This window comes from Salvia hispanica, chromosome 3 (assembly GCF_023119035.1).
Source record: "Salvia hispanica cultivar TCC Black 2014 chromosome 3, UniMelb_Shisp_WGS_1.0, whole genome shotgun sequence".
NCBI lineage: Eukaryota > Viridiplantae > Streptophyta > Magnoliopsida > Lamiales > Lamiaceae > Salvia > Salvia hispanica.
In genome coordinates this window covers 3949367-3972879 of record NC_062967.1, presented here as the reverse complement: position 1 = coordinate 3972879, position 23513 = coordinate 3949367, and the positions used below count along the sequence as shown (strand labels likewise).

Genomic DNA, 23513 nt, shown 5'->3' with positions numbered 1-23513 from the left:
CATTGGTTGCAACAGTGGTAAAAATAATGGATTTAAGATTGGACCATTTCACCACTAAATTATCCCTCTTTGGCAAGTTAATTTTGCAATCATAAAGATTTAGGGAAGCTAGGGTTTGAGAATCAAGAACCTCATCTGGTAGAGCAAACGGCCTCGAATTCTTATCTGACCTCCGGATTCGAAGAGTTAGATCAGTAGCTCCCAATTTGATCGCTTTTAAAATCAGCCATGTAGCGAGAGAGTGGTCGTCGATTGCATCCATCCGTAGAGCGAAAGAGTCGATGCTTAGCTTGTGAGATTCGTACCTCTGGATTGTTTCGATGGCGAAAGCCGGGAACGACTGGAGGCGTGGATGGCGGAGGTCGTGGAAGTCGAGGACGGGGCGCGTGGTCCATGCGAGGCGCCAGGACTTGGAAAGGGCCGTCGTTTTGGCGGCATTGCGGCTGTTTAATAAAGATTGAATGTGGTGAATGATTTCTTGAGGAATGTTGTCGGCCGCAGCCCCCCTTGGGATGATCGCCATGGGAGAAACCTCGAAGTTCAGATGGATGATTTCGTGATCCGCCATGGGAGATTCAGATGGAGCCTTTCGTGATTTCAAGATTTATTGTATCTTTTAATTGGCGCGCTATTTCTGCAACAACGGTCGAATTCTTCAGTTTTTAAATCAACTGCCGAGCTCAAAACGGTTGGAGTCTTGAGTTCAGCTCTATCCACGTAAGCGGTAATTAATTCGGGTACATTAGAATAGTCCATTGTGATTTTTTTAATTAAATTTTAATGGTCTAGGGATATTAGCATCCAATTGACATTTTTTATTTCAAAAATCGCAATTCATAAGTTTTTGAAAAAAAACTGAGATTGGATTTTTTTTTAGTGGAAATGTACTATATTTGCCGACTACAAACCTCCCGTGCTTTCATGCACGAAAACAATCGCACATTTTCGCTTCGGTTGCGCTCGACTATGCACTATTTAAATGTTTGATATTCTTTTCCCTTTTATTTCCATTTCCTTTTGTTGGACGTAATAAGGTAGAATCATTTGGGTATGATATATGAATCCATACCTAGTTTAATTGAGCAGATTAATTGTTACTATATGAAATCATCAGCCAAAAACAAATGTTATCAATTGGCATCATCGGAAACAGAGCTGCCAATTACATAATTCTGCAGATGCATATTGTATCTAAGGAAAACCATATCCCTTACCCATTTTTGCTCATCTTCATTCCCTACCTTCGTCAAATGCGTCTCTGCTCTTTTTGTTCTCCCTTATACAGAACAAATCCTTTCCTTCTAGCTCCTCAAATTTCGCTCCCCCTTAACAAATGTACTAGGAGTAGTTAAATTGAGAATTTATCCATTGGATTATAGAAATAATTCAAACTGGATTGATTGATTTTCAGTTGAACTGGATTAAGTTATGCCAATTTTATTCATGATAAATTTAGACTCGTGCGTGCACGAAAAAGTTCGCACTATTTCACTCGATTATGCACTATGATAATGAAGAGATATTAGTATTATGATATTCTTATTTTGTTTGATACTATATATTATTAGAGTTGTCAACTGGCTCGGCCCAGGTCCGACTCACTAGTGAAATGAAGCGGGCCCAGGCTGGGCTCATCAGTTGAGATGGGCTCCAATTGGGCCATTTTGTAAACCCAAGCCCGGCCCAGGACCACCCGAAGCATAGTATAGGCCCAGGCCCATTAGAGGCCCACCTTCTATAATTAGTGTGTTTCTTTTAATATAATTAGGTGGTTAATCACTAATAATAATATATTTCTCTGTATATGCATGTCATCTTGTGCACGAGACATGATAATTTTGTCTATATCATTCCAATAATTTGGATGTCTCCGAATGGACTCGAACAATAATAGTTTAATATTAACATAAGTTTTCAAATAAATCATGAATGAAACATTCAATCTTGATTGTATCTAATTTTTTTTTTATAATTTTTTTTATCAAAGATGTAAAAAAGATGATTATGAAGTTTAACTTTTAAAAATATTAAGTATCAAACCTTAATATATGATGATAATTATATAATTCTTTAAATTTGTTAGGTAGTTCATATACTTGTAGCTTAGAAATACAACATCAACCCATATATCATCTTCTCTAACAAAACAAAACTAACAATATATGTTAGTATTACTTTAGTTATACACTTACTTTTTGCATATAATACATTTAGGATATCTTTAAAATACTTAAACAAAAAATTCAAACAAAGCCCAGCCCAGCCCGGGTCCACGTGGCAAGTGAGCCTGGGCCGGACTGGGCCTCAATATAGGCGGGCTTTGGCTGGCCTGACATCTCTATATATTATAGAATTATAGAATCATATGTCTATACAAATTGATTTAATGTGAATATAATTTTCACTTAAAACTAGAGATAATCCTGTACATTTTATTAGGGATATTTTTATAAAATTTCAAGGGTTATTTTGCTTTTTTTGAAAGGGGAAATACACAAATTTATGAATTTAGACTAAAACAGTTTTCCGTTAATAAACCCATTTTCAGAATATTATTTAAGATTAGAAAAAAAATATATAAAAAGAAAATGCTAAAGTAAACTTTTGCGCGACTTTATAAGAACACGAAATTCAGAATGTCTACATAAATTATGGATCAATCAAATGACAATTTTATCAGTCTAAGAAATCTAAAAGTGCATGCCATAATAATAATAAAAAAAAGGCAGACTTAGATCAACAATTTTAATAAAAATATGTTGTAAAATTAATTATACCTCCGCACGTTTTATTACTACAATGTACTAAAACCACATTACTACAATAATATTCTGATAATAACAATTAGATATACAATCCATTCTTTATTTATTTTCATGAATCACGAGTCCATATATACACAATCTACATATAATTAATTAACTTATTTCAAATGAATTATGCGATATACATCCATATAATACACACAAATCACGAGTCCATATATTAGTACTACATTAATTTAAAAATATTTAAAAATACTGTACTTATTACACAGTATATACATTCTTTACTCAAAATTAAAGTTATAAGTGCCTCTTTATGTACGTAGGGTGTTGTCCTACACATTATCTCTATCTCAAATTAAAAAGTTATATTCATAATATATGACAAATTGGACAAATAATGAAATAAACACTATCCCATACAAGAATTTGCTACCATCAATACTAGAAATATTGTGCAAATATTCACCCCAATCATTGTAAAATACATTAAATAGAAATCGACAAAATCCAGCAAATTTGGCCCATACAAAAATGACTACCAAAACAAATATATTCCCTAATTAAAAAACTCATACCACCTCCACTATATATACTTAGCCATGATCATCACAGGAGACAACACCATCTCATAGAATCAAAACCAGTTATTCATAAAAGTAGAGCAATGGAGAGGAAAAGTAGTCCTTCACTAAATTCATGGGTTTATTTTATAATTCTTGCAGCAGTATTGGTGGATCTGAATTATGTGGAAGGAGTTCCGTTTGAGTTCCCAACAATTCCAATTCCATGTTCGGATGAATACTGCAATTATGTGTGCAAGAAATCAAGTTGCTCCCCTAAATTTTGTGCCTCTGGATCCTGCTCTAACAGCCCCAAATATCCAGCAACATATAACCCCATTTGTCAATGCAAGGAAAACTAAATTTACTTTCTTGTACTATCTTAATATTTGGATATAGGTGTTTGAATGTGATACGAGCATATCTCCTAGAAAATTCCCAATATCTTATTATTAAGTTAGTATTGATTTACCATATTTGTTGCTTAGAATATTATTACATTTGGTTTACTCTATTCTGTTAAGATATTATTGTATCCCAAATATTATAAATATGTGTGGAACCTTTCATATTATTCTATGAAGAAATATCCTAAACTTATTTTCCATTTACGCATTTTACTTTTCTGTTCATCTTTGTTCTTGGTTTGATCGACGGGTAAAGCTCCCACGGTTACCTTTTATCCTTCCGCCGATTGCAATCAATTTCCCTTAACAGACTGTCCATGCCAAAATTCTCTCAAATATCCAATATAATGCTAAATTAAATTTACTCTTTTGTATCTTTTTTATTTTAAAGTACTCCATGTGAAAGCGATTATCAGATAATATATGAAACAAAAGTATCAATATATATCTATATAAGTTTCATATGTTGTAAATTTTCGATAGTGTTAAGGTCAGGCATATATGTCCATTTTATTATTTTAGTCTTAAACTTTATCTTTTGGATTTTTTGGTCCTGAACATATGAAAATTTGATCATTTTGGTCCTTCGTCAACATTTCCGTTAATATTTAATGTCAACAATTTTAATCACAATTTTTACCAACTTAAGCAATTTTTAATTATTTAATAACTCTTAATCATAACTTTAATTATTTTAAGGATATATCATTTAAAATAAAAAAAGAAGAATTTTAAAAATAAAAATGAAGAGGAAGTCTGCTTCCTCTGCAAGCATTTTTTAAAAAAACTCTCACCCTCTCTCACTTCGACGGCGCCGGCGAGCGGCGAGCAGTGAGCAGTGGCTAGTTTCTCGGTCGATGGAGAAGGAGAAGGGGGGAGGGGAAGGGGAAGAGCACCTGGTCCGACGAGAGTGGTGGCCAACGTGACCTTCGATTCCGGTACGAGTCTTGCAATTGCAAGAAATTTGCTTCACTCCGAATCGTCAAAAGCCATGGCAAATTTCCAGAATTTGCATGGAAGGAAGAGAGGAAATAAAAGGAAGAGAGGAATTTGAAAAAAGCTATACACAGATGGCCTTGGGGACTTTGAATCTGTTACAAATGCTCAAATACTCACAACATAAACATAATGAATTGGGGGAGAAAAAAGTACCACTTGGTTGCACACTAAGTGTTTGATAGAACACTTATTTGAACATACCAACAACTACTCCATTGATGTATTACAAATTTTCTTGAATTCATCAATCTCCTTCTCCATCTGCCGAGAAACTAGCCTTCGCTCGCCGGCGCCGTCGAAGTGAGAGAGGGCGAGAGTTTTTTTCAAAAATGCTTGCAGAGGAAGCAGACTTCCTCTTTATTTACATTTTTTATTTTTATTTTTTATTTTAAATGATTAAGAGTTATTAAATAATTAAAAATTACTTAAGAGTTATTAAATAATTAAAAATTGCTTAAGTTGGTCAAAATTGTGATGAAAATGGTTGACCGTTAAATATTAACGGAAATATTGACGGAGGACCAAAATGATCAAATTTTCATATGTTCAGGACCAAAAAATCCAAAAGATAAAGTGACCAAAATGATAAAATGAGCATATGTTTAGGACCAATTTTGACCTTTACTCTTTTCGATATTACCTCAGTTAATAAGTACCATGGTATATACTTATGTTTTTTTTAAAATTCTTGAATTTATTTTAAACGCTATATTGATTAATGTTTCATTAATATACAAGGTATAACCATTCAAAGTACAAAATACTTTGTTTCAGTAATAGTATTTCATGTAGTTTTGATTTGCTACCATCAATATAAGAAAATGTAGGTGTATTCAACGAGATCCACCAAGCTTTATAGTAGTATATGATTTTTTTTTTCTATAATCCAATGGATAAATTATCAACTCAACGAACTTAAAAAAGGGGTTCGAACGTAAAAAATATTCGCTCGATTACCAGCCCTAACTTATTTCGCCTATTTTTTAATATATTTTTTAATGTTATTTCCTTTTAATTTCTTAATAATAAAATAAATAAAATTGCATATATTATATACGAATAAAATGATATAGATTGGAAACACTTAGGGTTGGCACGGTACGGTATACCGCACCGAGAATGTCATACCGCAAATTGCGGTATGACTAAATGCCATACCTATACCTTACCGAATTTTTCGGTATACCGCATTAAGGTATACCGAAAATTCGGTATGTCAAAATTTGAAAACCTTTACCTTACCGATATTTCGGCATGCCGTACCGTGTTGCGGTATATCGCGGTGCAAATCATACCTGTTTGATATATAAAATATTGAAGAATTGAGATTTAGAATTAGGACAGAATAATGAATTAATGATGGCTGCTACTGCTTTACGAATTATGCCTCTAATCTTTCTTTAGTTTTAAAAATATAAATATTATAATTTTATAAATAATATATATATATTTAAAAAATATATTTATTAACGGTATATACTGCAAAATTACAGTATATGCCGTAATTTTGCAGTACATACCGTAATTGCGGTATGATGCGGTATACCGCGGTATATGCAAAATCCATACCTTTACCGTACCTTAATCTACCGATAAGGTATCATACCGTACCGAAAATTCGATATTTTCGGTATTTTTTCGGTATGGTAAGTGCGGTATTTCGGTATGTTTTGCCAGCCCTAGAAACACTAAGGACGTGTTTGATAAGTTAGTAATACCAAGATAGAGAATTATATATGGACATTTCTAATTGTTTGATATCATATTTAAGCTTAACTCAAAACCCAATATAAGACAAGGGCCCTAACCAATCTTACCAAAATTATAACATTAACCATGTTTATGTATCCCACCAATTTGTCAAGTTAAGCCATGTTATTTAATATAAAATACAATTTTAGACAATTTCTTTTCTATCAAACAATAACGAAAAAAATTCATATCTTTGCATATCTTGACATGAAGCCCGTATTTCTTATCTTGTTTTACATATCTTCTTATATCCATCTTTTTTATCAAACAAGTCCTAAAAGTTAAATAGATAAAACTACAATTAATAAAAGTACATAAATGCAATTCATGATGCATTTCGTGCTCCACAGTTCCTACCTCTTTCCACAATTTCATCGTGCACTTCAACTTCTTCATCATCATCGACGCATAAATCATCGCCTTCACGTTGGGATCCAATTCGACTTGAGCTGACTCGGTCACACTACTAGACGCTAGAGCATTCCCATTAGTATCTCTCTTGGCAGCTTTGTGGCCTATGGGGCGACTTCGGGTGATCCTTGACATTGTTATATATATGGTCTCAATTATGAAGGAATGAATTGTACGTCCCAATTATGACAGCTGCCCCACATCTTTTAAATGTTGTAGAGCATGCCTACAAAATTGTTCACCAATGTACATCTTTTTTATCTTGATTGTAAAATTAAAATGAAAAAACAAACTTAGCTTGATTTTTTTTTTCTTTTTTCTACATTGAGAATTTATTTATAGGACTGTAGTTGAACTGGATTGAGTTATATCAATTTAATTCATGATCAATGTAGACTTGTGCACAAAACAATTTGCAAGATTTCACTCCAATTTCACTTGATTTTGCACTATATTTATGAAGTGATATTTTATGTAGACTTGTGCACAAAACAATTTGCAAGATTTCACTCCAATTTCACTTGATTTTGCACTATATTTATGAAGTGATATTTTATTCTATTTTGTGCATTTTTTTCTATTTTCTTTCATAATCATAATGAGATAGAATCATATGGCTATATGAATTGAATTAATGTGAATATAATTAACTAGTAGTTGCGAACGAATGTTGACGACATTCTAGAGTCCAATATCGACCAACACCTTCACAGAGAAGGGCTGCACAACCTCCATATTTCCAACACAATCAGTTATGTCAGACGAGGAAAGATACACAGTACCTTTGGGGGAGTCCACCAAAACATTCACAAAGGTTCGGTCATTGGCATACGTCCATCCATCGAGCAAGATGCTACAACCAGTGAATGCCCACGATCTTTTTATCTAATCCACAAGCGAGGTCGCTTCTTTTGATGCACTTTTTGCATGACTCTCACAAATAAAATAGTGCATAATCGAGCGCAATTGGAGCGAAATTGTGCGATTTTTATTCGTGCATGAATCTGAACTTAACTCAATCCCGTTCAACTCAAAATCGAATCAACTTAGTTTGAATTATTTATTAAATCCATTGGATCAGTTCTCGATTCTACTCAACTGGGAAAAAGGGAAAATATCGCTAACCCTCATCTGTGAATTAGAAAATTATTACATCTCTCTCGCCCCTTTCTCGAAAATTAATTACTAGACTAATTACTCATGACTCATGAGAGTAATTACTTAAATGCTTATAATTAAATCTTTGAATCTAATCACTTAGAATTAATCAAATACTTAAGTTTGATAACTTGGGATTAATTAATAAGGAGATTGATTGATTAAGGCCATAAATAGTTTAAATACCAAAGATTTAATTAGTACTACTAATCAACCCAAACTAAACCAAATAAATGAAAGCCAGCCCACACTATTACTAATCTCAAGTCCAAAGACAAAAATAGGCCCACCAACTAAATGATAGCGGATTCGTACTATTATTAATTCACGGCCCAAGATAATTGATGAAGACCAAATCAAAAGAATGAAAGGGACAATCGACAATCCAAACCATTGCAAGTCACTTCGTAAAAGCTCGTTTGAACAAATTATTATCAAGAATGACTTGTCTAGATTTGAATCTTTTAAGGTTTAACCCATGTGATACACAATAATTATTGGCTTTGACTAATCAACAAGGGTAAAAAAGTTAAGTTGGTTCACTGAAAAAAAATCGCACGAATACAACTCAACTCATCTCGAATTAGTTATACAATTTAATACCTTGTACCCGGTCATCACCTGAGATTCCTCATTTAAGAATAGAAGTCAACTAAACTTTAAAATGTAAAAAGTGAATGCCCATAAACAAAATATAAATTACTCGATTAATTGATTTGTAACGGCTGGCATTAGTATTCGGATCCTCTCTTTTCCTTTTCTTTTTTCATTCATTTGTTTAAATATATTTTATTCTTTTGGACTATATAAAATTCAATTATAAAATATTAACTATAAAAATGAGGTTTACTGATCAAATTCTCCATTTCCCACTTTTATCTAAAACAAAATGACTAGGTTAAACTAATTTAGAATAATACTACTACGCCATAATTAAATACTGAAATCACCAATTATATAAAAATGATTAACTAATTATAATAGTAAATGTTAGGATTGTATAACAAAAACTCAAATTAAGAAAAAATAATTTAGAAAATGTAAAATAAAAAGGATAAAATTAGAAAACTGTGTATCTAGACTCTTAAATGTTGAAAAAGAAAAGAATTTTTTTCGTTAAGTAGTATGATTAGGAAGTTAGTAAAATTCTTAGATAATCTATACATATATAAAAGCCGAGTTTTGAGCAATATTTTGAATGTGTATAAATTTTGGGAATAATTATAGATATTACTACTTAATAAGTTATGTTTATAATTTATGTAGCCAAGGGAAATGTTAATGCCATTAAATGTATAACTATATACTATGTAGTCAAATGAAGGATGTTAATGCCATTAATTTGGTATAACTATAAATTAATATCCACTAAACTATAAATTAATGTCGGCTAAAAGTATCTGAATCATTTAGCTATTTTTTCGAACAATATGTCATTTGCCATAATTTATTAAGGAGACGGCAACAGATTTATATACTACGGAGTATGTAGTCAAATGGAGGATGTTAATGCCATTAATTTGGTATAACTATAAATTAATATCCACTAAATTATAAATTAATGTCGACTAAAAGTATCTGAATCATTTAGCTATATTTTTAAACAATATGTCATTTGCCATAATTTATAAAAGAAACGGCAATAGATTTCATACAAAAAGAGCACCTAAGTCAACGAAATGGCAAAAGTTGTAATGTAGGGTAACAATATGTCATTTGCCATAATTTATAAAAGAAACGACAACAGATTTCATGCAAAAAGAGCACCTAAGTCAACGATGGCAAAAGTTGTAATGTAGGGTATGTAGTTGATTTTTGTTTGAAATTATTACATGTAGATGGTGAAAAATTGGCTTATGGAATAGATTGCGCCGGTGTAGGATAAGAAAGGTGCAGGAGATGATAACTGGTGATGAAGAAGGGCACCCGAGCTAGATGGAGGCGGATAAAAGATATCGGGAAAAATGATAAGGTAGAGATGTATTGGAGTACAAAGAGAAGTCGGAGGGTAATGTTTTAATATGAATAAGTTACTATACCTAATAAATTGTTTGTTAACAATATATTTTCTAATTAGTTGACCCAATTATATAGGTGAAGGATTTACATGATTATTTTTTTATGAGACATATATGATATAACAAATTCTTATGGATTTATGTGATGACTTGGATTAATGTGATGAATTTATTATTTAATTTAATAAATTACTCTCTTCGTCCGCCATTAAATGTCTCATATTTGACCGACACGGGTTTTAAGAAATTGTTTGACTTTATGAAGTAAAGTGGGTAGAAAAGTTGGTGGAATGTGAGACTTACTTTTATATATTGGTTTTGTAATAAAATGTGAGTGAAATGAGTTAGTGGAATGTATAGATACTAGTTTAATTAATAATACTCCAGTAATTAACATTTAACTAAGTAAGAAAGACTCACTGTATTGCTGTACACTCGCGCGTACGAGAGACCATCCCAAAGCATAAAAAAGGGGGGGAAACAAAGTTAGCCTTATTGCGTTTCACTTTGCGTTTTGTAGATAAGTGCTGTTAGGCGAAGCATTTATTGTACGATAGAAATAGTATAACTAACTTTGTTTATATCGATAATATAATATCTCATCAGTTCATCAAATATACTCCCCTATTCGCGAATAGGAGTCTCACTTTTCCATTTTAGTCCTTCCGCGAATAGTAATTCTTACTCACTTTTATCATAAATCGTAATAGGATCTTAATTTCCACTAACTCATTCCTCTCACATTTCATTTAAAACTAATATATACATGACATCTATTTCACTAACTTTTTCTATCCATTTTTGTTAACATTTCTTAAAAACTCGTGTCGTCCATAAATGGAACTCCTAATGGCGGACGAAGAGAGTAATTATGTGGATTCACTAGAGAACTTCAATGCGCTAATTTTGATATGTTTATACTATGAACAATATAATGAATAATGAGTGTGAAATAGCATCCATCAATTTTAACCCATTCCTCAAATAAGAAAAATTATAGTACTCTCAGAAATAAAATTCAAAACTAGATTCAACTCAATTTGAAAACAAAAATCAAAAGTCTAACTCAACTCAATTTGACTTGAACCTTTTCACCTACACATTCATACATTAAGCTCCGATTAGTATATATGAGTGTATTAATAATGTGTCAAATTTTGTGGTTCGTTGTGTAAAAAACTCATTAATTCGAACTCCCGTGGATTATAACTCAAATTCAATCTAACTCAGAATATTTTTACCGAGTGATAACGCATTTAACGAGTGTAACTAAGTTGAGCGGGTTATATGAAAACTCGCACGATTCCAACTCAAACTCGCACGATTCAACTCAACAAGTTGACGCGAATCTTTCAACAATTTATAAGAGGCGTATCGTCCGTCACCCGATATTCCTGAATAGTAAACGCAGAAATTCAAGAGCGGAATCAGAGTTGTAGATTGGTCTGAAAGTGGTGAGCGCTTCCATTTCTAATAACCTTTTTCTTTTCTTGATTTATGCTTCGTTTCTACATTTGATTAATGTGTTTTTGACAAGTTTTTCTTCAATTTTTTTGTGGATCATTTGTTTATCCTTCTTGTCCTAAATTGATGATTAATTTTGTAATTCCTTGTGGTTACTTATTGTGAAAGAGTACAATTTTTTTTTTTTTTTTTTTTTTTTTTTTTTTTGTGATTTCAGATCTGAAATAAAAACTATTTTTCCAAATGGTTGTCTTAATTTTGCTTGAGTGAGCATTTTTTTTGTGCTGAATTAGATACTTATTTTTTACTTTAAAAAAATCGATTTTATTATTTCTTGTGTTCTTTCTACACAAGATTTCCATTCAAAGTCGATTAATTGTAGCATTCTTGTTTTATTTGGATTACTAACTTTGGTTTTGTTATTTTTCCGGTTTCATTTCGACGAAAAAAGGCAGTGCATCTTGGTAAGAAGATCATGTTGTTTCTGCAATTGGATTTAGCATTGGATCGACTTTTTGATGAATGCATGCTTGTGGACATGATCATGATCTTGCTTGGATACATGCGAATCATTTCTGGATTACAACTGTAATCTCATTTTTTTTCTAGATCTAGCTAGATTTTGTAAGCACCTGGCTTAAACATGCTAATTACAATTCAAATTTGACTTGGATACATTTGGATTGGAATCCTTTTCAGTTATGTATTAGTCATATATGATTAAATTATTTTAAGATAAGAATTGAGGATAGTGGAGTATAAAGCAACATTTTATTCCACCTATATATATATCCCTAATTTTTTTACCTATTATGTTTTACAAATTAATGTCATAACTGTTCTATAATAGAAAAAATCACTGTGATTGGATGAAATATTTATGAGATAATATCATATTTATCAAGTATTATTTTAATTATAATTGTATGTACAATCAACTTTTTAGGTATTTTACAATAAAATTGATTTATAAATATTAATTTTAAAACAAATTAATGTTTTACTTACTAATATCCTTCTGCAATAATTTAGGAATTTTATCTTTTCAAATTATATATCTACATTAATTTAAGAAAAAAAAAAATAAGTGTTAGTATTAGATATTGCATAAATATTTTTAAATCAAGCTCAACATCATGTTGTGATTTTTTCATAAATCTTTCATATATTATCTCTTTTCTCTGTAAAATAGTTTAAATTATACTGTATAAATTAAATCTAATTTAGTTTAGGAGTAATTGCACAAATGATTTAAATTAAATTGAATTGATTTTGAGTCGAACTGGATTGAGTTAGGTCAATTTTATATGATAAATTTTGACTCGTGCGCAAATCAATTTGCACTATGCCGCTCGATTATGCACTATATATTAATAAAGTGATATTTTATTCTTTTGCGTGGAACGAACATATTTTTTTCTAATTTTTTTTTTCATAAACGTAATGAGATAAAATCATGTCTACATGAATTGAATTTATGTGTATAATTAATGTATGCATTAGGAATCGTGCAAAGTCTTTTTTTTGAAATGAATATCGACAAGCAAAATGCCATTCAAAGTTGTTAGTTTATACTCGTAATTCATTAATTTTTGTTGTTGCTTAATTTAATATGTCATTCTTACTAATAGATAGATATTTTGTTCACATTCTACAGAAAAAAGATATGGTCACACATCATATACAATCCTTTTCATCTCATTATTCCATCATCTTTAGTGTCATTCATGTATGTATACTGGACCAATCATTTCAAATTGATTGAAGTTCGCACACATGTTTGTATAGTGAATCAATCATTTCAAGTTTGGAGATTGAGTTCGCACACATATTTGTACAGGGAACCAATCATCATTTCACCTGAATATAATTATCTGGTCTAGTTTTCTTTTCACCGAATTTGTGTAGAAATCAACCAGAAGCTCTTTCAATAGTTGGAGGAGGAAAAAAATTAGGTCACACATCATTTACAAGCCTTTTCATCTCATTATTCCATCATCTTCAGTGTCACATGTTTGTATAGTGAACCAATCATTTCAAGTTTTGGATATTGAGTTCACACCCATCCTCTGTAACGAGAAAAGTTAAGTTGCATATTAAAATTTAAAATGATTCTACATCATTGCATTTTGAGAAAGAAAATGAAAAAAAAAACATTCACTTCACGTCTTCACCTAAAAAAGAAGAAATTATCACACCATTAAATAGTGCACAATCGAACGCAATTGGAGCGAAAATATGCAATTGTTTTCGTGCATGGCCAAACTTGACTTAAGTCAATCCAGTTAAACTCAAAATCAAATCAACTTAGTTTTAAACAATTAGTATGAATTAATTAAATATATAAAAATTTGAAAACTTTGGATTAACTAACAAGGTGATTGATCAATTAAGGCAGTAAATAAAATCGAAGATTTAATTAATAATCAAGCCAAACCACTAAATAATGAAAGCAGGGCCCACAGCCTCTTGGCGACAACTGAATGATAGCAGGCCCATACTACTATTTATTCACGTCCCAGGCTAATTGATGAGGCCCAAATCGAAAACGAGAGGGGCATCGGTTATCAAACCCCGTCGTCAAATTAAAATTCACTCGAACTTGTCGGTCATAAGTCATGGCTCAAGTTAAAACTTACTTGAATCTTTTTTACCTGAAGCTTACACATAGAAATAACTCACACAATTACGACTCAACTCATCTTGACTCGAATCATTTACGCAATTAAATACACTACACTTCTCCCGAGATTCCACAACATAAGTCAACTCAATTTGAAATGTGAAAAAGTTAATACCCAATAATAAAACATTTGGTAATTATTATTTCTCTTACTTTACTATCTCTCCACATAAGTAAGAGAAATAATAATATAGAAAAAAAATTAAATTCAACTCGATTGAATATTTTTATCGAGATAAATTGAATGGGATTTTGCAAGCCTCTTCAGAGCATTAATTATTGGATCTTACTAGTATCAACGGGTAACTTAAGTTGACACACTAAATAACTCGCACGAACTCACAACGATTCAACTCATAACTCGCACGATTCTAACTTAACTCAAGTTAACACGTATCATTTAAACAAATTATAACACACATATTGTCCTTCATAGCAGACTTAGAAAATTAATGGCAGAAACAAAGCCTCGTTTCCTCACTCTATAAAACTCTCTCTCCATATAACATCACGCCGCCTCTCCTTTCGACGTCGCCAATTTAAAACTCACTTGAACTTTTCGATTATGAGTCATGAATCAAATTAAAACCGATTTGAATCTTTTTTTCATTGATATTGATATACCAAAAAAATTCACATAATTATGAATCAACTCAACGCGACTCGAATCATTTATGCAATTTAATACACCACACCATCATTCACCCGAAATACCAAAATAGAAGTCAACTCAATTTGAAAATAGAGTGAACTTCAAAAATGGTCCCTGGACTATGAGTTTATCTCGAAAATGGTCCATGGACTTTAAAAATATCACCAGTAGTCCCTGGACTAAGGGTTAATATCAAAAGCGGTCCTTTTGCACTGTTTCGAGACGAAAATGCCCTTTAGAGGGGTTTTGGGGGGTTTGAGCAATTTGGTTTTTTTACACTTTTAACATTTTAAATCTGATATTATTTCAGTTATGTACTAAATCTGATATTATTTCAAAATTATCATTCTTCTTTCCTTTTTCTATCCTTCACTTTGTTTCTTTATTTCAATATTGATTTAATTTATAAAATTAAGTTTTATATTTTGATTTTTAAATATCAATTAATTTTTTTAATTAAAACTATTAATTCGTGGACACTATAAATATTAATTAAAACTATTAATTTTTATTATTTAATATAATATTCAGCTGAATTGAAGAAGTACAGAAAAATAATACTATTAATCATGATGGAAAAATAAGAGCTATTCTATTTAGCCTTCGTTCGGTTGTTATAATTGCTTGTGATTGAATATTATGAAGTTGACTAAAAATTTTATATAGGAGTATTTTTGTTGAAATTTTCTAGTCATTTTGATTGTTTTCAAATTAATAAACGAAAATTATATTAGTCTTATATTAGATGCATATTTATTTCAGAATAAATCGTGTTATATTATCTATTTATAATTAAAGCTATTAAATATTGATTAAAACTAAGGTGTTGTCATATCTTATTGATTAAATATTAGACACTATTAAATATTGATTATGACTATTAATTTTTGTTATTTATTTTTTATAATTAAAAAAATTTATTGATATTTAAAAACTTAAATTTAAAATTTAATTTTTTAAAATTAAATCTAATATTGAAATAAAGAAACAAAGTGAATGATGACAAAAGGGAAGAAGAATGATAATTTTGAAATAATATCAGATTTAAAATGTTAAAAGTTTAAAAAGACCAAATTGCCCAAACCCCCCAAAACCCCTCAAAGGGGCATTTTCGTCTTGAAACAGTGTAAAATGACCGTTTTTTTATATTAACCCTTAGTCCAGGGACTACTGGTGATATTTTTAAAGTCCAGGAACCATTTTCGAGATAAACTCATAGTCCAAGGAACATTTTTGAAGTTAATTCTTGAAAACATTTGTCAATTATTCCATTCGCACTCAATTTGTATACAAGTGCTGGCATTTACAGTTTTGAAAACTAAAAAAAACTACTTATAAGATTTAATTATAAGATAGTAGTAGTAGTAACTAAACTTATCGTGCACGAAAACAATTGCTCATTTTCGCTCTAATTAAATAAGTATACTACTAAAATCACCAATTATATAAAAATGATTAACTAAGTAAAATAAACACTAAAGATTCTATAAAAAAAGAATTATGAAATAGAAAAATGAGTTTTATATTATTTTTATTAGTATTATAAATGTAAAATAAAAATGATGAAATTAGACAACTATGTGTCTAAATAATTCAAAAAGAAAAGAATAAAAAGGGGGTAAATGCAGTCAGCCACACTTTTGCGTTTCACACAAAACATATTGCGTTTTATGGATAATACTATGTCATACTACTTGTTTTGATTATTATATCCCTAATTTAGTGTATATTTATGTTAAAATATAACATCTCATCAATTCATCAAATATAATTTTCTGGACTTACTCGCACTAACTCGCAACGATTCAACCCAAACTCGCACTAACTCGGAACGGTTCAACCCAAACTCGCACTAGCTCGCAACGATTCACTCCAAACTCGCACGATTCTGACTCAACTCAAGCTGACGCGAATCATTCAAACAATTTATAACACGCATGCCGCCCTTCACCATAAAACACAAAAAATCAAAAGCAAACACAGAATGGAAGATTAGCTTGAAACTTTGAATGTGTGAAAGTGAAACGCTATTTTCTCATTCTATAAATTTCTCAAACTCAATTTCCTCACTCATTTCATTGAAACCAAAACCAAGAAGAAATGCACACAAAGGAAAGGGTGAAAAAGTGGTGAGCGTTTCTGTTTCTAACCTTTTTTTGCTTGATATTTCCTTTTTGCATTTAATTCATGCAATTTTGAGTAGTTTTTCTTCGATTTATTGTGGACCTATTGTTTATTCATGGAGTTTTGAGTATTTCTGATTCTTTTTGGCGTTTCTTTTCGGCAAAACGAGTTGTGAAAGATCTGTAAATTTTTTTTTTAATCTTTTTGTGATTTCGTATCTTAAATAAAACACAATTTTTATGAAGATTGTTTTTAATTCGCTTGAGTATTCGAATTAGATATTTTTTTAACTTCACATAAATTCACTTTTAATGGATTGAAGACCAAAACAACGAATTTTCCATCTTGCAGATAAAAATATAGTATCTTGTATAGGAAATTTTTTAAAACGATACCTTTATTTTTAGGTCTTTCGATTACTTCATCGTCTATTTTAACTCAACTCAGCTCAACTCGAATCATTTACACTATTTAACAACACGATTCAAACTCAACCTCGCACGAGTTAAACTCAACACAACTCAACTCGAATCATAACTCTACCTCGCTTAAGTCAAACTCAACTCAGCACGACCCGAATCAAATCATTTACTCTATTTAAGGGTCCGATTCAAACTCAACCTCGCTTAAGTCAAACTCAACTCAGTTCGACTCGAATCGAATCATTAATACTACTCCACTTATTGCACTATCAATCTCCATCACCCATATCCCAAAATAGAAAATACATAAAATAAAAAATCAAACAACACAAGAAACAGATTGATTCATGCTCTAAGATATGCACTTGTATACAAATTGAGTCAGATTTTACAAGTCCCTTACGCGCATTATTATTACTGGCTCTTACTAGAATCAATGAGTGTAAATAAGTTGAGTTGACACGCCAAATAACTCGCACGAACTCGCAACGATTCAACTCGAACTCGCACGATTCATACTCAACTCAAGTTGACGCGGATCATTTCAACAAGTTATAACACACATACCACCCTTCACCTAGAACACAAAAAATCAAAAGCAGAAACAGATTGGTAAAAACTCATACGATTATGACTCAATTCATCTCGACTCGAATCATTTACACAATTTAATACACTACATTGTCCTTCACCCGAAATTCAAAAAAAAGAAGTCAACTCAATTTGAAAATGCGAAAGAGTGAATACCCAAATACAAACAAAACCTTTTGGTAACTATTAGATTCGTACTCGATTTGTATACAAGTGATGACATTTACAGATTTGGATTTTTTCTTTACTTTTATTTTTACATTCATTTGTTTGAACATTTTTTTTATTCTTTTGAACAAATTTACTAACTAAAATTATCATGCATGAAAATAATTGCACATTTTCGCTCTAATTACGCTCTATTTAAATTACTAACATCACCATGTAAAAAGTATTAACTAAGTAAAATAGCACTAATATTAATGATTGAATAATAAACAATTATGAAATAGAAAAATGAATTTTATATCATTTTTATTAGTAGTATAAATGTAAAATAAAAATGACGAAATTCAACAACTATGTGTCTAAATAATTCAAAAAGAAAAGAACAAAAAGGGGGAAATGCAGTCAGCCAAACTTTTGCATTTCATTAAAAAAATATTGCGTTTTATGGCGTCATACTACTTGTTAGCACTATTGGTATCAAAATCAGGTGCATATATTATAAGAGTGGACGATATACTACTTGTTAGCACTATTGGTATCAAAATCAGGTGCATATATTATAAGAGTGGACGATAGTATAAAATTATAAAATCTACATCTATTAAAATTATAAAATCTACATCTATTAAAGAAGCTTGTTTAAGAGATTTTGTTTTGATTATTATATCCCTAATTTAGTGTATATTTATGTTATAAATATAACATCTCATCAATTCATCAAATATAATTATCTGGACTTGTTCAATGCATTATTTAATTGAGTTGATACACTAAAAACTCGCACTAACTCGCAATGATTTAACCCAAACTCGCACGATTCTGACTCAACTCAAGTTGACGCGAATCATTTAAACAATTTACAACACGCATACCGCCCTTCTCTACAAAACAGAGAAAATCAAAAGCAGACACAGATTGGAAGATTAGCTTGAAACTTTGAATGTGTGAGTGAAACGCTATTTTCTCATTCTATAAATTTCTCAAACTCAATTTCCTCACTCATTTCATTGAAACCAAAACCGAGAAGAACTGCACGCAAAGGAAAGGGTGAAAAAGTGGTAAGTGTTTCTATTTCTATCCTTTTTTTAACCTTTTTTTTTGCTTGATGTTTCCTTTTTACATTCGATTCATGCAGTTTTGAGTAGTTTTCTTCGATTTATTGTGGACCTATTGTTTATTCATGGAATTTTGAGTTTTTCTGATTTTTTTGGCATTTCTTTGTCGTAAAATGAGTTGCGAAAGATTTGTGTTTTTTTTTTCTCTTTTTGTGATTTCGTATCTTAAATAAAACACTATTTTTGTATAAGATTGTTATAAATTTGCTTGAGTAAATTCACTTTAAATGGATTGAAGATCAAAGCAACAAGTTTTTCATCTTGCAGATCTTGTTTAGGGAATTTTTTAAAACCATACCTTTATTTTCAGGTCTTCCGATTACTTTATCGTCTATTTTGATTTCGTGTTTATATGAAATGTATACACGATTCATTTTACGATTATACCTAGGATTTCATAATTTCTAGATCTAGCCGGATTTTGTGAGTCACATGATAAAACTCGTTGATTACAACTCAAGTCCGACTCAACGTGTTTGTATTCGAATCTTTTTCACCTATGCATTGGCCCGCTTTAATTATTGGCGACTAAATAAGCTGAGTTGACTCTATCAAAAACACGCAAACTCGCACTATTTTAACTCAACTTAGCTTAACTCGAATCATTTACACTGTTTTTAACAGCACGATTCAAACTCAACCCGCACGAGTTAAACTAGACTCAGCTCAACTCGAATCATAACTCAACCTCACACGAGTTAAACTCAACTCGAATCATAACTCAACCTCGCACGAGTTAAACTCAACTCGAATCATTACTCAAACTCAACCTCGCTTAAGTCAAACTCAACTCAGCACGACTCGAATCAAATCATTTACTCTATTTAATGGTCCGATTCAAACCCAGTCTCGCTTAAGTCAAACTCAACTCAGCACGACTCGAATCGAATCATTTACTCTATTTAATGGTCCGATTCAAACTCAACCTCGCCTAAGTCAAACTCAACTCACCTCGACTCGAATCTAATGGTTAATACTTAATATTACTCCATTTATTGCACTAATATCCCAAAATAGAAAATACAGAAAAAAAAAAAAAAAAAAACCAAACGACCCAAGGTACATGCTCTGAGAGTGTGAGCGATACGCCATTGTTGTAGGACTAGAGCAGAGCACGATTCCCACCCCTTCTCCCTCTTTCGATTTCTTCTCTAACATTATTTCCCCTCCATTTCCTCATTCATTCTGTTGCAACCAAAACCAAGAACTTCATGCAAAGCAAAGGGTGAGCCCTTCTGTTTCTAACCTTTTTTGGCTAAATTCTTCGTTCCTACGTTTGATTCATGGGGTTTTTCTAAGTTTTTCTTTTCTCTCTTCTTGTGCAAAATGGAGCATTAGTTTTTTTTTTTTTTTTGTGATAAAGGCCCAAATGTTGCTTTGATTTGATGGCGGCGTTCCGGCGGAAAGATGTTTGATGAAAGAGTTGAACTTTTTGTTTTGTAATTTCGCATCTGAAATAAAACACCATTTTTTTCACAAGGTTGTCCTGGTTTTGCACTGAGTATGCACTTTTTTGTGCTGAATTTGAATTTTTTACTTCTTTTTTAAAAAATTACTATCACTTTTAGATGTTTTTATTCCTTGTGTTTTTTGACATTTCAAAGTCGGTTATTTTAGAACTTGACAAGGGTGAATGATACTAAAATTTTGCTGGATTATTTAGAGTTGTAGCTTATATTCATATCCAGTTCTTCATCCAGGGGAATTCAAGATTTATACTTTTTGAGCTTCATTGTGTTGTTGATATATAGTACTAATGTTATGTTTTCTGATGTTTATTTATATAAATTATACTCTTAATTACTCTTATTATGAAATGTCTCATAAATGCTGCACAACAGTGCACATCAAGTTCATCTTGATTATATAACATCAACTGATGCTCTTGGTAGGTGCAGAAGGTGAAGAATATTCTCGAAAATCAAACTAGTTTTCTGTGAAAAGAGAACATATATCAGTACAGTGAGATGGATAGAAGAGCGCTTCCTTTGAGACAGGGACCTATTGACGAGAGGCAGTATAGGAGTGCATTGTCGCAAATCATCGCGGTGGAGTCTACGTCTTACCTCGCTCCGTCCACCGCCAGTGCTGATTCTCTGAACAAAGAGTTCAAACTGCACATAGGCAGATTCTTTTACGAGAACGGGCTGGATTTTGATGCAGCCAGTTCAACAAGCTTTAAGAGCATGATCTCCCTATTCTCTCGAAGGGGGATTCAGTGTCAAGCTCCTACTGTCGAGGAGTTGAATGGGTGGATATTCAGGGATGTGATGAGGGAAGCGACCTCACGCGTGGATGAGATCAAAAGATCGTGGGCAGTCACTGGCTGTAGCATCTTGCTCGATGGATGGACGTATGCCAATGACCGGACCTTTGTGAATGTTTTGGTCGACTCCCCCAAAGGTACTGTGTACCTTTCCTCGTCCGACATAACTGATTGTGTTGGAAACATGGAGGCTATGCAGACGTTCCTAGCGAGGGTTCTGGCGGACGTTGGACTCCATAACGTTGTTCAAATAGTCACATACTCGAGCTCGGCCTTCATGATGGAGGCCGGTAGGCAGCTCATGGAGAGATATCGGCCAATCTTTTGGACAGTGAGTGCTTCTCACTGCATTGAGCTTATTTTGGAGAATCTGGCAACGATGGATGTCATCCACGAGACGTTGGAGAAGGCGAAGATCATCTCAAGCTTTGTCCACAACCACCCGGTTGCTCTAAAGTATGTGCAAGACCAGACGAATGGGAGCGGCCTGGTTGATTCTTCGAGGATGAGTATAATGAGGCCCTTCCTGATGGTCGAGAATATCGTGATAAAGAAGGGAGCGTTGAAGAAAATGTTCTCCGCCTCTCATTCTCAAAGCTCGAACTTGATGGCAACCGTGGAGGGAAGAAAAGCGAGTGAGGTGCTGGCGGATCGTTCGTTCTGGAGAGGGGCCACGACTATTCTGAATGGCGCTATACCTGTCGTGCGCCTGATAGAATGGATGGACAACAGTGGAAGGGTCCACATGGGGTATATATACGAGACCATTGATCAGGCGAAGGAGACCATCAAGGAGGGGCTCAAGAAGAAATCTGAATACATGCCATTTTGGGATGCAATCGACGATGTTTGGAATAAGTGCCTCTACGGCCCTCTCCACTCTGCGGGCTACTACTTTAACCCCAACCTTTTCTACACGAGCGACGCGTATGTCGATTCTGAAGTTGTCACCGGCATGTCCTGCTTCCTTGTTCGCTCGGCTGCTGATTTCCGTATGCAGGATCAGATGGTTGTCCAGATGGAGCTGTACAGAACCGGCAGAGGTGGCATGGCTGCCGGAGTTCCTGAAGAACGAAGATCGAATCTTTCTCCCGGTGAATTATCACTCGCTCATGTTATAGTAGTCATATACATGTCATTCTTTCTACTAAACTGGTGTTTTGTTGTAGCTCATTGGTGGTCGAGATATGCCGGGGAATGCCCGGAGTTGCAGAGGCGGGTGATTCGATTGCTGAGCCAGACGTGCGACGGTGCAGCCAGGTATCAGCTCAGGAGAAGCTTGGCAGAGACACTTTTGACCAAGGGAGGGAATGAAGATGAGCAAAAGTGGCTAAGGGATATGGTTTTCCTTAGATACAATATGCATCTCCAGAATTTTGTGATTGGCAGCTCTGTTTCCGATGATGCCAATTGATAACATTTGTTTTTGGCAGTATTATTTATAATGATGATTTCATATAGTAGCAACAATTAATCTGCTCAATTAAACTAGATATGGATTTATATATTATACTCAGATGATTCTACCTCGTTACGTCTAACAAAAGAAAATGGAAAAAAAAGAGAAGAATATCAAACATTTCAATTGTGCATTTGTGCGCAATTGGAGCTGAAATGTGCAATTGTTTTGTGCATGAGGAAAGCTCTAGAGGTTTGTAGTTGTCAAATATAGTACGTTTCAACTACCAAAAAAAAATTTCCAAGCTCAGTTTTTTCAAAAATTTAAAATTTAATCAATTGCAATTTTTGAAATAAAAAATATGTGATTGTTTTCGTTCATGAGAGCACGAGAGATTTATAGTCAGCAAATATAGTACGTTTCCACCACAGAAAGATAAAATAAAAATTCACGCTCAGCTTTTCAAAAACTTATAATTTAGTCAATTGCAATTTTTGAAGTAAAAAATGTTAATTGGAAGGAATTCTGATAGCCGGTGGGTTAAGCGCCATCCTAA

At 32.4% G+C, this 23513-nt stretch overlaps 1 protein-coding gene and 1 non-coding gene across 2 annotated transcripts; one reads left to right on the top strand and one right to left on the bottom strand.

Moving 5' to 3' along the window:
- Positions 1-1779: 1779 nt before the first annotated feature.
- LOC125217316 lies at positions 1780-1880 on the bottom strand. Its single transcript, XR_007175728.1, has one exon. It is a non-coding gene; the product is annotated as a U6 spliceosomal RNA (small nuclear RNA).
- A 19379-nt stretch (positions 1881-21259) lies between these two features.
- Positions 21260-22972, top strand: LOC125215513. The gene has a single exon (XM_048116946.1). It carries the CDS (start codon positions 21260-21262, stop codon positions 22970-22972), a length of 1713 nt encoding a protein of 570 aa, XP_047972903.1.
- The last annotated feature ends 541 nt before the right edge of the window (positions 22973-23513 follow it).

Excerpts from the sequence above, each read along its gene's own strand:
- LOC125215513 (XM_048116946.1), top strand. The coding sequence starts at position 21,260 with ATGGATAGAAGAGCGCTTCCTTTGAGACAGGGACCTATTGACGAGAGG.